At 46.4% G+C, this 15,924-nt stretch overlaps 1 protein-coding gene across 1 annotated transcript in view; it reads left to right on the top strand.

The window, feature by feature from the left end:
- The first annotated feature begins 1,761 nt into the window (after positions 1-1,761).
- osbp2b (oxysterol binding protein 2b) overlaps positions 1,762-15,924 on the top strand; it is a 96,833-nt gene continuing 82,670 nt past the window's right edge. Inside the window, exons 1-2 of the mRNA XM_015366223.2 lie at positions 1,762-2,315; positions 14,608-14,816. Of these exons, the coding sequence (XP_015221709.1) occupies positions 2,050-2,315; positions 14,608-14,816 (475 nt within the window). The 5' untranslated portion in view covers positions 1,762-2,049. The remainder of the gene's footprint in view (positions 2,316-14,607; positions 14,817-15,924) is intronic.

The raw sequence follows: 15,924 nt of genomic DNA, 5'->3' as shown, positions 1-15,924 counted from the left end.
TCGAGAGAGCCAAAGAATTGCAGACACCAGACGCATGAAGAGAAGAAAGACGCCAGAGGAAGAAATACATGTTTTTTGAAGAAAGATTACCTTTAAAATGGCGACGGGAAGAGTGCGATGTTACCAGTTAGAAGACGTATACATTAAACTTACTTAATAAATTAGAATCAATGAATTATTAATGAAACCGCATACATTGCCTTCGTTTGAAGATCAGCAGATTTGATGCGGTAGTGGTGACATCTTGCGCCGAAACACGGACTTAGCATGGGAGAAAAAGGATCTGTGTGCAGCTGAAGATCTTCATGGAAATTATCCTGTGTTTTCAAAAAAGTATGATGAACGGAATTTGTCCTGATTCTCTGACTTCTCAGACTGGGGTCCCCTTTAAACGTGGGCAGGATTAACAGCTTCTTGCAAGAGCAAGTAGGCTTTTATACACAAGTGTCAACGCTTTGCACAACTCCTGCTGTACCCTTTTCATCTAAAACATTATACGAGTTAATAGTGTTTTGTTCACCTTTCTCTGCCAGTGGCATAAAATTATGCAGTAGATTCATTAAGATAAAATAAGTTCATGAAGATAACGTTGTTGCGTTAATTCTATCATGCACTGTATACAATCTGTATTCTAAATATTTAATGCATACTTGGTTTGCTTACAATACATTTTTATTTTGTTTATCCTAAAATAACCCAGAAGAATCGTGGATTGCTGCATTCATCGATTTCTGGGCAGGATGAGCGTCAGTTCGTGAGTCACTCCTGTCTTTGACTTGGCATTTGTCCATGAGAAAACGTTACTACTGCGGCGACTTGACCACAACACTCCCGTGTCAGCAGTTTGATATCTTTGAAGACTGTGCCCTTTTCTGTGTATTACACATTATCCAAAGCAAATTAAAGACACTAAAGCAAATTAAAGACACGTTTCGATTTGTGTGCGAAGACAGAAAGTGACGTGTGCTGCCGGATTGTTATTCTCTGCCTGTAATTACTTCTAAAAGGCACACGCTAGTAGTAATTCGTCTTCCTAAGACATGGGTAGTTATGATGTTAAGACCTCAGGGTTTTTGAATTACGCTGTTTTGATGTCGTTTACGACGGCCGTGAATTTAATTCAGGAGATTCAAAACTTTTAAAGACTTGTTCATGGTATATAATACGTAGGTAAACATTGATGATAATTTAATATACGTTTTAAACTAATTGGATCACTTTTGCTTGTTTAAGAACCGCAGACTTCCATATAAACACGCAATAGGAAGATGTAAAGTTTGTTCAGGCGTTCCACTGACGGACCTTGACAATTGTGAGGCTACCCAATGTTAATGTCAAACCAGTCCTAAATCAACAAATATTAGTTCAAAATGCTTCTCGCTGTTAAGAAAGAGCGTTAAAAAAACCCGTCATAACACTTTGGACATACGGATTTTATTCGTAAATAATGTTTATTCGGATACCCGAACAGCACTTCGAAATCCGAGACGCAGTTCGGTTTTTCAGCAAGTTCCCAAATTTCCGACCCCGAAATACCATCGGGTTTCATCACTACTGCTACCCCTGTTGTTCGATGGAAGTCAAACAGACATCAAGGGCAGGAAAGCGATATTAAATCCCCAACACGAAGACACTCATTCCGGTCTAATTGCAATCTCACTCCCTCATCAATACAGAAATACTACAGCGGGCTGTTTTTTTTTCTTCCGTAGCTACATGTTGTGCATAGAAAATGACCAATCGAAGTCACGGCGAGGATTAAACGCTTCTCCACGGGGTTTTTTTTTTTGTCTCTCTATGGGAAGCCGCGGCGCTCGGATACTTGTTCATACAGCCGCCGGCGGCGCTAACTGCGCTTGAAAGACCCGCGGCAGGTGGTGATGTTTCGGGACTCCGGCTGCATCACATGACGGTGGTTTTTCGGTCGCATCGCTTTTCGTCCATCCAACGTCATGTGAAGGGGGGAGCGTAGCTTTTCTCTCTCTCTCTCTCCCTCTCCAGCCGGGACCCTCCTCCGCCAGCCTCTCCCGGCTCGTCGGCGGTAGGTCTATGGGGAAAGCAGCCGCTCCCTGCAGCGGGTCCGGCGGCTTCGTCTCCATCCTCACCGCGGTGCCCTGTTTGTCCTGCAAGCCGCAGCCTCCGGCCGAGCGCAGGATGAGCGACCAGGGCAGGAGTTGCTCGTCTTCGGCGTCCGCTCCGGCCCCAGCGCCGGGGTCCGACACCTACAAGGGGTGGCTGTTTAAATGGACTAACTATTTGAAAGGGTACCAGCGCCGGTGGTTCGTCCTCAGCAATGGCCTGCTGTCGTATTACAGGTAAATCGGGCAAGGGGAGGGGGGTCAGGTGTGTGTTTGCATGTCCAAATGTTTCGGTGACGGCCCTTCAGCTACATTATTGCGTTATTGTGGTACCGTGTCTCGCAGCGGTACACGGGAAAGTGCAAAGAAAGTTGCGGGGTCTTGAGCCTCAGGGGGGCACGCAACTTCCTGGGGGGGCTCCTGTTCACACTGGGCACGTTTCGTGGATTTGAAGGCGATGCTGGCCGCCTGTCAGGGCAGGGCCTGTTGCACCCCCGCAGGAGAAAAACGTGGAAGTGTTGACATGGTCCGGTTTTAAATGTGCAGCGTCGCGTCCGGGCCAGCCCACGAAGGGACACGGCTTTTTTTTTTTTGTGTGTGTGTGTGTCGCCTCTCCCAGACGAGGGTTTCGGAGGGCGAGTTTGTGGGTCGCGCTGGTCGCCACATCCAGCCTCTGTCGGGTCGAAACGGGCTGAGCGTGAGTGAACTTCTCGCTGCTGCTGAAAGCAAGATGACAGCGCACTTTGTAGAGCTCACAGCGCCAGCAGTGACAAGCACCAACTTCTGTCAGCCGGCCGCGTCACTGCTGCCCAAACTGGACGGCCAGGGTGGCCGTGGAAACGTTTTTATTTTGTGCTCAAGTGCACGAACTCCAGACCCTCCTGTGGTTGCAACAGGAGTAGTGTTTGATGTAAGAGGCGCAGAATCCACCAGACGCTTTGCCTCGGATAAATCCAATAAATTAATCTAAATGCCACGAAAGAACATGCGTCGTATATGATCCGTGTATCCTGCTGAAACAGCTAAATCCGGGCTGACTCGAGCTGCAGTTTAATCTGAGCGTTCAAGTATATTCGAGCTGCTAAAACCTTGAATGGGTTTAACGCGTCCTGTCGTGCATGCTGTGTCCCTGTGCCAGGAGAGTCCCTTTCATCTGTATGAGTGTTAATAGAGGTCCACGCTTTTTTTGTTGTTGTCTCGGAATCAAATTCTCACATGTATTTTCTCTATATCCATTGGGTAACTTTCTTTTTGGCAGGCCCTCCTCTCACTTTCTAAGAGTGTTTACTGTTTACACTTTCAGTCTAAAGCTTCAAGGATCGTAAATCATCAGTTTATTTTCTTGTTCAGAAATGGATAAGGAAGTATAAGGACGTCCACTGTTTGGGCACAGCTAGTACTGTATCCAATGAAATGTGTTAGTAGCTCACAGGTTAGTTACAGAGGTCGTGTTCAAGTCCAATTAAAGGGCCTCATAATTCAGGTATCTCAAGGTTTGCAGGACTCGCATTACGGAGTGTCATTTAGTTGAAACACGAGAGGAAACTATATACACTGGAAACACTAACTGACTAGGAGGCTAGTGGTGTTAAACTCAGCTCGTTCAGCGACCTGTGTCGTCTGGCTTTTCTTTCAGTCTCTTATAGTGTAGTTGTTGATGTGACATTCTTCAGGAAAATAAAAGTATGATGACTGCAAAAGTAAAGTATTTTTTTTTCCAGTTGAGAAATATGTTGTAGCTCTTCTGTCTTGGCATGACAGCTGGGTAAACATGTTGAGCGTGTACCAGCGGAGGAAATTTAGGTCAAAGTGACTGAGATTTTGGGATTTTGTCATTCCAGAGGGGGGTTGCTACTCTCTGAGAATGGCCTTAGACACTCCTGGTCTAGGGAATAGGGCATCCTTTTACTTGATGAAGGCCAGTGTTGTAGTATGAACATCTGAGCAAGGAGAGAGAAGAGCAGTCCTGTCATGACCAGTGTTTGTGGTGCAAGTGAGTAAGCACTTGTCCACAATTGTCCTACGGGTAATATGGAAAACTGAGGTCCTGACTCTCTGTGGTCATTAAAAATCCCAGGGTGTTTCTCGAAAAGAGTAGGGGTGTTACCCCGCTGGCCTGGCCAAATTTCCCCCCTGGCCTTTATCAATCATGGCCTCCTAATAATCCCCATCTCTGAACTGGCTTCATCCCTCTGCTCTCCTCCCCACTGAGAGCTGGTGTGTGGGGAGCGGACTGGTGCACTGTGGCTGCCGTCACATCATCCAGGTGGGGCTGCACACGTGGTGGTGGTGCAGGGGGTCCCCATTACCTGTGAAGCACTCACATTACCTGTGAGTGGAGTGTCCAGAAAAGCACTATATGATTGTAAGGACTACTACTACTACTACGACTAATTAATTATAGATAAGGAGACCCATACGCTGTATATTAGCCATTTGGGGAAGTTCTGTCTGTTCCTCGTCATAACTTTGTGAACCTCTGGCAGTTGAGGCGGATGGGTGTCAGCTGAAGCCACAGCACAGAAACTCTTGCTGGTGTCTTGAATCTTAGCGATCTGAGTTCAGTCCAGGTGGTCTTCACCCGTTGCTGTGATCCAGCCTCTACGGACAGAACATTCCGGAGAAGTGCCTTTTCAGAGCCGGACCGTTTGCAAGGCGGAAGCCGCAGATGAGAAGCAGTTGGAGTCATTGTGTTTGCAGCAGGCAGGGGACATGACCGCGCTCTGTTCTTGCCCTGGTCTATTATTAGCCTGGCGCTGTGTAAGAAGGTGGCTGCTGTCCTCTGAAGTACGGGTGGCTTGGCATCTGAAAGTGAAAGGCCAGGCCGCCTTTCACAGAGCCTGCCGATGGCCGCTGACTGAGGGGGAGCGGTAGTGACAGTTAGCAGCAGGGTCATTGTTTATACTCTGAAGTGCTGTGCTGGTCTCCTCCCGAGTGACGGAGTTGGTAAAGGTGTTCAGGTGAGTGCAGGGTAAGCTTTGTGACCCCGGGTTCAAGCCTGGGTCATGTCACGGGCGGGGAGTGGGCTTAACCAGCCAGGCCGCTCTCGGCGCCCCCTGTGGCCTCCTGGGAGCTTGCAGCCATCCAGTGCTGTTGGCAATCGTCATGCATCACCTCCGGTCAGCGCTGGATCTCAGGCAGGGCGCTGTGCTGCCTGTGGTGACGAGTCTGAGGAGGACAGGAGAGGTCTGCCTGCTGTTCTCTACACATGTTTCCCTGTGTGAGAATGACGGTGTGTCTCCAGCTTTGTCGCTGGTTATCTATTCGTTTCCTAACTGCTTCCGGACTCTGGGTCCCAGGGGTTGCTGACTCCCAGAGCTGGTTGCTGACTTCTGTTTCAGTTTCACCGGCCCATCACAAACAGTTTCTCCAAGAACTTGTGAGGAGGAATTATTATTTTATGGGCATTTTAATAAATTGCATGGTGCAATAATAAGCACGAGGATTTGCATGCAGCAACACTGAGTGTAGTACAGGACAGCAAATTGTGTGTCAATGCAGTACTTTCTGTGCCTGCAGTGAAACTGGATGGTGTAGAAGTGCAGAGCAGTGCCGTGCTCACTGGTGCATTTTGTTCATTGCGCTTGTGAAACAGAGAATGCAGGAGATTAGGAGTGAACAAAAGCAGTCTGAACAGCCTAGCACAGCAGCAGGTGACCTGTTACACAGTGCAGGGGATAATAGCTCTTTAGAGCTTGGCAGTGTGGTTAACATGTGAGGTATACAAGCCTGAAGCAGATGGGTTTGTAAAAGTGAGGAGTAGTGATAAGCGCTGGGGCAACGATAGTGTTGTCCAGGGAGTCTGGAGGAGGAGGAAAATAGAAGTTGCACATTCAGGCCTGTGCTACACCAGTAGACCTCCCTGACGTTTGTTTTCCTATGTGGAGAGGAGCTATCTTTTCTGAGTACAGTATTACTGGAATCCTGTTCCTCTGCCCGTGACTGCGTGAAGTTGAGTGTAGCGATCGTATAATCAGTCCCAAGGATGCTTTGCCCTGGATGTGAAGACTTGTGGCAACACAACAGTGTTTTTTAAGCAGCCATCTAACAAAAGGTCTTCTGCTAACTTGTGAGCCAGTTGCAGTCCCTGTTTTAAACTGTATGTTTAGGAGCTTGTTAAAGATTTGTCTTTTCATTGGTAGCTTGTGTTTTTGTGAGCCCTGTAACGATCGCTTACAAGACTCAGGAGATAAGCACCTGTACAGCAAGTCCCCAAAGAGCCCTGCTCCAGTCCTCAAGGACTGCTGCTCAGCAGGTGTACAGTACAGTAGGTCTCTCTAAATCTGCTGCCGTGCTAGAAAAAGGAAATACTTCACCTTCTCTGCAAGTAATAAGCTCAAATAGGTACTAAGAGCTGAGGCGGGATGAATGCCACAGACCTTCTGGCCCTTCAGGACTGGAGTTGTGCTCCACTCCACTCACTGGGACCTGTTAACATTGTTGAAACACACCTGGGCTAGACAGCTCTCCAGCATCATTGCAGAGGTTTAACATGGGAACAAAAGTTTATATACATCAGAGATGATTTGTGTCACATATGTCATGACAAAATTGCTGCTTTAATGCAGGTGATGCATTACCTGCTTAAGAGGTAGGGAAATGGGCTTGTCCAGGTAGACAAAAGTTATAATTTAAGTGAAAAAATGACATTGAAGAAACTCTTTATTCCTTCTCTGTGAAAGGAGAATATTTGTTTTGTTGGATAAAAGTTCATGGCTCCTTATTGAACTTGCTGTAAACATGTAATGAAATGATGGATCAGTGGGTCAGTCTCCCAGGTACACAGAAGATGCAAGTGCACCTGGCTTGTTGTGTACTGTACGAGCTTAGTTTCCAAACCCTGACACAGCCACATTGTATTTGAGGCTGTGCCAGACGCTGTAATGCCATAAAGATAATAATTTCCCCCCTTATATATTCTTTATATGTTCTTTTTGCTTTTTGTGTAGAGCCAACTGTATGTGAAATGAAGACAAAGCTCTTTTTTGTTGTGTGTTATTTGATCCTCTATTTTAAAGAAAACCTATACCTTCAAATTACATTTCACGTTGTTTTTCCACATCATAATAACAGATGAAGTACCAGTGCTGATCAGTTCATTTTGCAAATATGGGCTCACATAAATGCCAGAATCTTGCAACTGAACCACTGCAGTTTCTGGGATTTATGTTTTTACTATGTATTCATTTTACACTCTTAATGAAATGGCATGGCTGTGAATGTGCTGGGTATTTTAAACAGTGTTTTGTCTTTACACGCACCAGATCTGTGGACATGTGTTTTATGGACATATGTGCCCAAGGGACAGACAGGTAAAGCTTCACCCTGGCTGCCTGCGGACTGGACTCTTTAAGCTTTTGCTCTTGCTAAAATGTTCTGCATTTAATCCCGTAATGGTTGAAGCCTTCACATGGTTTCTACCCTCTGCGTAAAGTTAGGAAGTGTACCGAGCCTTTTCTAACAGTTTTACTATTATTGTGCTGTCATCAGTCATCTGGGATAGCACTTCTAGAATTCATACCATCTGTTATGTACCGGAGTTCACTGGATCACTATTTTATTCAGCCTGAAATCGAAGATGAGCTGTTAAGAGGGCAGGTAACAAGATTGGTAAACTCATTATGAAAGTTAGTCCCAGAGTTGGACTTTATCGCTATGGTCATTTTAGATAGGGGCTTTCCAGGGAGAAATGGGAAGTTGGATGTTCACTGTGCAGTCAAAAAGCTTCTATCATTGAGCAAAAGCTTATTGAACATGAAGTATCTCTTCTGAGGTATTGAGGCTTGTTGTTATAACTCAGCATGAGCACGGATCCCTATTCCCTCGTTTCTGCAAAATTCCCAGGAAATGGATTGGCTTCAGGCACAGAGCTGGCATGGGGGCTGGACTCAGACTACCTTGGCCGATCAGCACTTTGAAAAGCACCATCATTCAACCTCGCGTGTCTAAATTCTATGTGTAAAGATGGTGTGTTTTTGAGAAAGTGGAGGAATCGTGCAAGGATGGTTTGTGCACAGTCAGGTACAGTTTGTAGTTGGGTGAGATGTACACACACCCTTCCATACATTCGCATTGTACTTACAGCAGCCCGACAGTAAACCCCAAAGGTGTCACTCATTGATGTGCTTGAAGTGCATTGTCAAGACCAAGCTGAGTTCATCTGAGGCCTGGGGTCTTTGGGAATGCAAGTGCATGCTGTTGAGGGAGGGATCAACCTTTTTTTGCAGCATTTGGACAGTTCTGGGGCCAGAGCCCTCACCTAGAATATCACATCTGCCAGCTCTTGACTCTTAAGGAGACTCTGCTTGCTTGGGACAATGACAGACTGTCAGCAGTGTGAGAGGTGTGGACACACTGCGTAAATAAAAGGAAGAGAATTATTCCTTTTATTTGTTAATGACAAAAATTAGGGATTCGCAACCCAGGTTGTCGGTATCCAGAATCTAGCAGTTTTTTACGTCTTCTTAGTTTGGAAGCAGCTCTTTCCCCTCGGAGAAGTTATTAAGGTTTAGTTGGGGGGAGATGATCTCTTCCCAACATCCTCCAGCTGTTGGGAATTTCAAGACGCGTGGGAAAACGCGCTGGATTCCAGAGCCAGTGTCTGGAGTTGGGGGGGCTCTGTGATATGTGGGTCCATCCTTCTTAGACTTTGTTTAACCCTTTGAGTGATTCTTGCGACAGAAAGTTTAAAATCCACTTTTACAATTCCTAAACCCGGTCATTTCCATACATTTTCTAACTGCTTTGTCCAGTACAGGGTCTCAGGGGACCCGTTGCTATCTTGGTACAAGGTAGGACTCCACCAGTCAATAACATACAGACACACACACTCACACCAGGGCCAGTTTTCCCAGAAGCCACCTAACCTAATAGCATGTCTTTGGACTGTGGGAGGAAACCGGAGCATCTGGAGGAAACCCACGAGAACACAGAGAGAACATGCAAACTCCCCTCAGACAGCAACCCAGGTCTGGCATTGAACCCAGAACCCCGGCACTCTGAGGCAGCTGTGCTAACCACTGCACTACTGTGCTGCCCTACCGGCCAGCTGATGGACTGAAAAGCTGTTAAGTGTTTTTTTTTAAGTATCCCTGATGTGTCTCAAATCTGCATGGGAGTTGAAGAACCTGGTCGCGTTTGGGTTTTCTCCCCTGCCTCGTGTGTTCTGGCAGGGAGTGCGTCTGAGATCTCCTCAGGCAGCTGCCTGTCCCTGGTCCCGTGCCAGAGGGCAGTGTGAGCTGGGCAGTGTAGCCCCGTGTAGCGTGTCCACAGCCAGCCAGGCCAGCCTGGTCATCGGCCGTCCTTCCCAGCTGGCTGGTTTCCAGGCCGGTGGAGTATTTCACAGATGATGTGGTGGGTGGCAGGAATAGTGTCTGTGCTGCTCCGCTTGTCCATGATTAAGTGTCATTGTACTTTGTAGCCTCTTAGAAAGGCCCTCCTCTCTCCCTTTGTGGGAAGCCTTTGTTTTCAAATTATTCCAGACAAATATTTACAGATATTCACTCAATTATTTAGCTTTTCATCCCCCACGGTTTCGAGTTTTAACCAGTCCCACTTTCCCCTGAGGACACTGACTGTCTCTGAGGCAGGCGCTGTGGGAGCTGCCCGCTTCATGTTTACGCAGCAGAGAGGACTACAGCGGCAGCAGCCAACAGGTATCGAGCAAGATCCGTCTCTGGTAGCACATGGCCCTTTGGGTTTCTACACTTGTCAAGGCAGCTGGCTAGTTAGTGATGTAGCCCAGGCTCAGCACATGATGCCTTGGCAATTAGACTCAACCTGCAGTTCTAATTAAGTGCCTTGACTAGTGTAATACTAGGGTTATTACTATGATACCTATTGCAACACATTTTTGATGAGCTACAGTACTTGCTCTCTCAAGTATTGTGATGTTTATTTACTGTTTCAAATTCTCAGTTCAAATTGCCTGTGTAAGAATTAAAACGTCTTAACAATAAAAAACTGTTGAATGAGGGTTTATTTACATCTTATCACTTAAAGCAGTTTGCTGCTATTCATTCATCTCATAATAAAATAAAGAGTGTTCACAACAGTGGGCTCTGCCTGTGTAGTGCCTTTAATTCGCTGCGGACACCCGGGTGGAGAGGGTGATTAAATACTGTCTTTTCACTTGTAGTGGCCGTCTTTACCATTCTTGTTTCTGATGTCTGTTGTATTTGATCCTTGTTTTTCTTGGAGGGTGGATTAAGACTGCAGGATAACCCTTTCCCTATTTAGTTTGTCCAAATTATTCCTGATATGGGAGCTGCGTGTTCAAAACAGCTTGGGCTTTGTCCAAGAAACAAGGGAATGTGTGAGCGTTTTGTAAGGAGAGACCCTGCCGGTCAGTGTAAACCTCCTGGCCTCTTCCCAACCGTCCGGCTTCCAGCCTCACCGCAGCCCTGCAGCGCAGCCCCGGGCCGATCAGCAGCCACCTGTGTTTCTCTCCTGCTTTCCTTTGCGTGCTTCGTGAGGTCATTGACCTGACTGAACTGCTGCAGGGAGGTGAAAGCTGGAAGCAGCCTTGTATCCAAAATCGTGCCTGTTTGGACGAGAATGTTGTGTCAACACCCTGAACCTGCAGAACTGGTCAGGTCATTTGACTGTACTGTTCATTTCTGACTCATTTTCTATCTGTTTGCACATCTTTTTCATATGCTCCCCAGCAGGGAGAGTATATCTGGGAGTGTGCCTGGTAATATTCATATGTGTGTGTCGTCATGCTGATCTTATTTAAACATGGTCCCTTTCATCCTTCATTTAGCTCTTTTCAAATCTATTAGGTATTTTTCTTTTATTGTTGCTTGTCTTTGGTGATGAGTACTAATGGAAAGAGTCTTCAGAAGTCATTCCTGAGGTTTGTGAGGGAAGGGAATTGTGGCTGCACTGTGATTGAAATCCATTAAGGGTCTGCCTGTGGTGCAGCACTGAAGGGGGTCCCCCTTACAGTTTCCTCCCAATCAGGAGGGAAATTTTTCAGGAGAGCTCTGTCATGACAAAAAATATTTTTGCAGAAACTACAGAGAATTGGAAAGATGCAGGCAGGTCAAGTGGGGAATGGAGAGGTCTCGCAATCTGTTTTCTTCTTCAAGGCAGATCTTGTTGGAGATTGCTGCAGTTAGCCAAATGGAATGAAAGGTTGAAATAAATGAGCTGTAATTTGTGATGCCGTGGCTTCTGGGGAAAAGCTTGGAACGTTTCAATCGCTGTTCCTTTAAGTCATGTGGCTCAGTTAATGCACCTGTGTAGATCAATGCAGTGTGTTGCCTGGCACTTGAACCCCTCCAGCTCCTCATTAATTCATTCCTCAAGTACCAGATATATCTTTCTGCTTGTGGGCACAATGTCTGTTAAGTCTTGCTTGCATGTACTGTATCAAGCCGGATTTCATGCTGTGAATCTTTGAATTTTCCAAACGTAAGCAGAGCTTCAGATGCAGGGAAGTCTTCCACGTGGCTAATCGGTTATAGTCAGATCCATATCCCTTTGAATTACCTTTGAAATTACATTCCAGCCCCTTCCCCCATCTCTTGCCATGTCTGGTGTCATCTGAAAATATACGAGGCTTGCAATTTTATCCTCCAGGAGAGTGCCTGCGCACTTGTTATTTTGCGCAGTGGAGCTCTGCAAAGTATTGCAGACATGTGGGTAACATTTACCCGAGTAACTCAGTGCTCCGAGACGGATATTTTCAAGGACGTTGATGCTGAAATGTGTGTGTGGGACCCATTCTGTTTTTCTGAACAGATGGGAGATAAGTGACTTTGATGGTTTCATAATTTCTAATAAAGCAGGTATCTGGTGCAGACGTCTTGTGCTCTTGCAAGTTCCTGATGACTTCGGGGTAGCCACCATGATCAACGCATAGCAGTAAACAGAAATGTTTGTCCTTAAAATGAGGAAATACAAGGCTCCTGATTGTGTAATTGTATATAGACCCTGTCAGTGTTGTTCCCAAAACAGCGATGATCCTTATAAATCATAACAACTGGCTATTTTTCCTTAATCTGCAGTAGAGCTCCTGTTTCCTGTTTGCGCTCTGCACATGTCCCAGAAGCATTCTGGGTCTGTATGCCCACACTGCCTTGTTTGTTTGTTCCCTCTGTATGCTGTACAATGAGCTGCTTGTCTTCCCTTCTGTGGTCAACAGTGCCATGATAATAAATCTGCTGTCCATGGATGCTGCTGCATCTCAGAAATGAAGCCTGCGCTTCAGTTGAGGAATGACTGGTGTTCAAAGTGCCAAGAGAGTTCTGTTTTGGTGGGTTACAGCTGTCCACATCTAGTCTTAGAGGTTGACATCGGGCGGATTTGTTTTGTTATTACAGGTCTTGTTTCTGTTCCTCAAACATACTGTATTATTAAACCTTAACAAAGAAGCCAGTCTTTTCGGTGTCCCCAGTGGGCGATGATCAGAAGTGGGCCAGGGCTCTGGCCACTGAAGAAATGCCTGGCCAGTATTTGTTTCTGGTGGTGACCAAGATTTTGGTCAAAACCTCTGGATTCTTGCATTAGCTCTCATGCATGATCTTAGAAATTGCCTGCGATTGAAATGTCCCTTTTTTGTCAATGAGTCGTTATTAGTTTGTTCTAATACTATAGGCCATGGATGCTCACATCTGCGCTGGCTCATCAGCGTAACAAGCACACCGAGAGCTGCTTCACTGTAAACTCAGAACAGATTAAATTTTATAGTCGTTGTCAATCAAAAAAGAAAGAGGCTTCAGGCTTTCATCTTGCTGTAAATATCCTTTGACTGAGACAGGAGTATAAGTTTGATTTCTGGGTTGTTGCACTGCAGTTGGGTCAAACAGTGCGCTGCTGCAGCATGGTAAGGCTGCTACTGCATTGTGTTGTAGTGTATTTCCGTTGCCTCTCTGGGAGATCTCACAGGAGAGCTTTGGGTGTTTCCTGACTGTAGCTGTGTGTCCTGTAAGGATCTGTGCATCGCTGTGCTGGCGGGACCAGGGGAGGTGAGACAGCGTCACACGAGTCAAGCCCTCAGTCCAGTAATCCTGTAATGGCTCCTGATGGGATTTCCTGCTGATCTCATTAAAATGAGTCTGTTGCCTCTCACTCCATCATCCTGCACTGGATTTCTTCCCATATCTCGTCTGGGAAAATATCTCTCTACCCCTCCCGCTGCTTCCAGGCACTCATGGGCGTACGTTATGCAACTGTATGATGTTAATCTTGTCTGTCTTGTAGTCGCAGTCCTCTCTGTCTTTCCTCTCCTCTCTCTGCCAGTAGTTGAAACTGCGCTGTCTGCACTTTAGACGCTGCTGAAAAGAGCAGCACCCAGGGCAGCTGACAAGGACAGCGAGTTCCCCAGGGAAATTGCAAAATAGCCAACTGACTCCTACAGGGGCGGTTTGGAGTATGTCATCTGCTCCTTTCTGTTTTGTTCTCTCTGGAGCTCCTTATTCTGTGTTGTCGCAGCTTTCGGCAGCCAAAACAATTATTGCCAAATAAAAGCTCGCAAAACCACCCGCAAAATGCGCAAGCCAGAGACTGTTGCCAATTTCACATATTGTGAAAAGGCACAAAATGAATGTGCCTTGAAATATTATTAATACGATTCCTGTGCCGCACCTAAAGAAAATTTGTAAACATTTGTTGCCATGAGAAATATATCTTGAAGGCCATAAGGAACATTAAGCGTCTGTGGAGAGGCTTCTGGGACCAAGGAGGAGGAAATATGAGATTGTGATTCAGCAGCTTGCCTTCTTGCAGCCCATCGTTCAGAGAATGGTAAAATCAAATAGTACTTTGACAAGGATCCTTGATAAAACTGGAAATGTTAAGTAGTGCTGTTCTTTATTTTGTAGTTGAATCCTATACCACAGGGAGGTGTTGACACATTTACTTTGAACTGGAGTAATTCTATTTCAGTAGTGTGAAATAAAAGAGCAGGATTAGTTTTTCATATATAGCTGCATTATAATCTCAAGTGTATAATGTCCCATTGTGTGTTCATTTACAGTGCAATGCACAACCTTTTTTTGCCTCAAAATGTTGCATAATCCTTCTGAAAAGTCCTCTCAAGTTCACACTCAAAAATGAAATGTGAAAATCACTTTCGTTTTTCCCTGTGTGGTGGTATGATAGAGGCCCTTTTAGAGGTTATTTAAACTTAGCTGCACTTAGAAGTTAGGATGTTCTAAGTTTTCGTTTAGTGAAATGTTGAGCAAGGTAGAGTTTTATTTCTGCATTTTTTTTATACTGATTGTTCCTCAATGACTTTGCAGAATCCAGCTGCTAGTGTTATTTTGTTAGGATGATATAAGAGGGTTTATTTTCATCAGTCCTGTGGGAACACACTGTGCTGGGAAAGGGCACGGCTGTCGCAGGTTGTGGGTCACGTGTTGAGGGTCACGGGTCACGCCTTGAGGGTCACAGGTCGAGGGTCACCGGTCACATGTTCAGGGTTGGGCGTGTCGAGGGTCACAGGTCATGTCGAGGGTCGCGGGTCATGTGTCATAGGCGCTCTGCACACATCCATGACTCGTCTCTCTGATCTGTTGGGCAGGACCCAGGCAGAGATGGCCCACACCTGTCGGGGCACAATCAACCTGGCCATGGCGCACATCGACACCGAGGACTCCTGCAACATCGTGCTCAGCAGCGGGGGGCGCACATACCACCTGAAGGCCAGCTCGGAGGTGGAGAGGCAGAGATGGGTCACCGCCCTGGAGCTGGCCAAGGCCAAGGCCATTCGGATGATGCATGACCAGTCAGGTACGGTGCAGCCAACACGTTCTGTTCATCAGCCTTCTGTGTCACCGCGACGTTGTCCAGCGGTTTCGTCGGCGCCTCACAGGTACGAAGCCAAGTGAGGCTGTGAGTAACAATCCAGACTGCAGCTGCACTGCGTTCGCTCCGGGAGATCTTTTGGAGGTCTTTAAAACGGGGATCTTGGCCATGTAGTAGTGGTATGTGGCGCTTTCACCAGTCCATTGATCTCATGTCTTGGGAGACGATGCTGGGTAGTGTTCCTGGTTTTCTGATGGAATTGAGGTCTTGCTTACAGATTATTTCACGAATTGTGGCTTGTGGTTGAACTGAACGGTATTGCGGGGATTAGACTTTAGGCCTTGCGTAGATTATCCAGTGCTAATCTGGTTTCATATGGTTCTTATCCAGCAGCAAGTGCTCTGACAGCCTTTCAGTGTAAGCACTGGCTTGAAATTGGTGTGTATTAACCTCAGTAATGACACTGACTTGGGTGAAGCCAGGACAGGACAGGAGAGCACACAGAATAGTGCGAGCTCTGGCTGACAGATTTCACAGCTACCCCTGGCCACACTCCACATCCACTTGTCCAGAACCCAAACCCAAACTCCTGTCTACTATCTGCAGGCCTAATGACATGACCCAGACTCAAACCTCTGACATCTGGGCCATAGTACTCTGGTCCATTGCATTTTGCAGTAGTTCATTCCTGTGATGAGGTGTGTTGAGCAGTTTTCCCTCTGGGTTCGGAACTCGAGAAAAATAAGCTTAGCTTGGGAAATGCAGACCAATAAAGTGTCATAACCAGCATCCCAGTTGCTACATCAGCGCATTTATTGTACCATTAATTCTGATGGTTTCATGGAAAAAGGAAAAGCAATCAGTTACTTAGTGAGCACGGGCGGGAAACTGCTGAATTGATCTTCAAATCTCTCAGTTTTATCTCCCCCGAGATGCCTACTCAAGGCATGTACAGAAGCAATCCGCTCTTTAGCTTCAGGACGTGCAGGAAACTGGCAATTCGCTGCCTCATCTGGTGACCAGTGAGGCTGAAGAGTGTCACTGTCCCAATAGCACTGCTGGTGGTCTTGGCCATGCACCCGCTCTTGGTGGT

The sequence above is a fragment of the Lepisosteus oculatus genome, chromosome 22 (assembly GCF_040954835.1).
Source record: "Lepisosteus oculatus isolate fLepOcu1 chromosome 22, fLepOcu1.hap2, whole genome shotgun sequence".
Taxonomy (NCBI): Eukaryota; Metazoa; Chordata; class Actinopteri; order Semionotiformes; family Lepisosteidae; genus Lepisosteus; species Lepisosteus oculatus.
The sequence above is the reverse complement of the archived record's forward strand: the minus strand, read 5'-3'. Positions and strand labels throughout refer to the sequence as shown.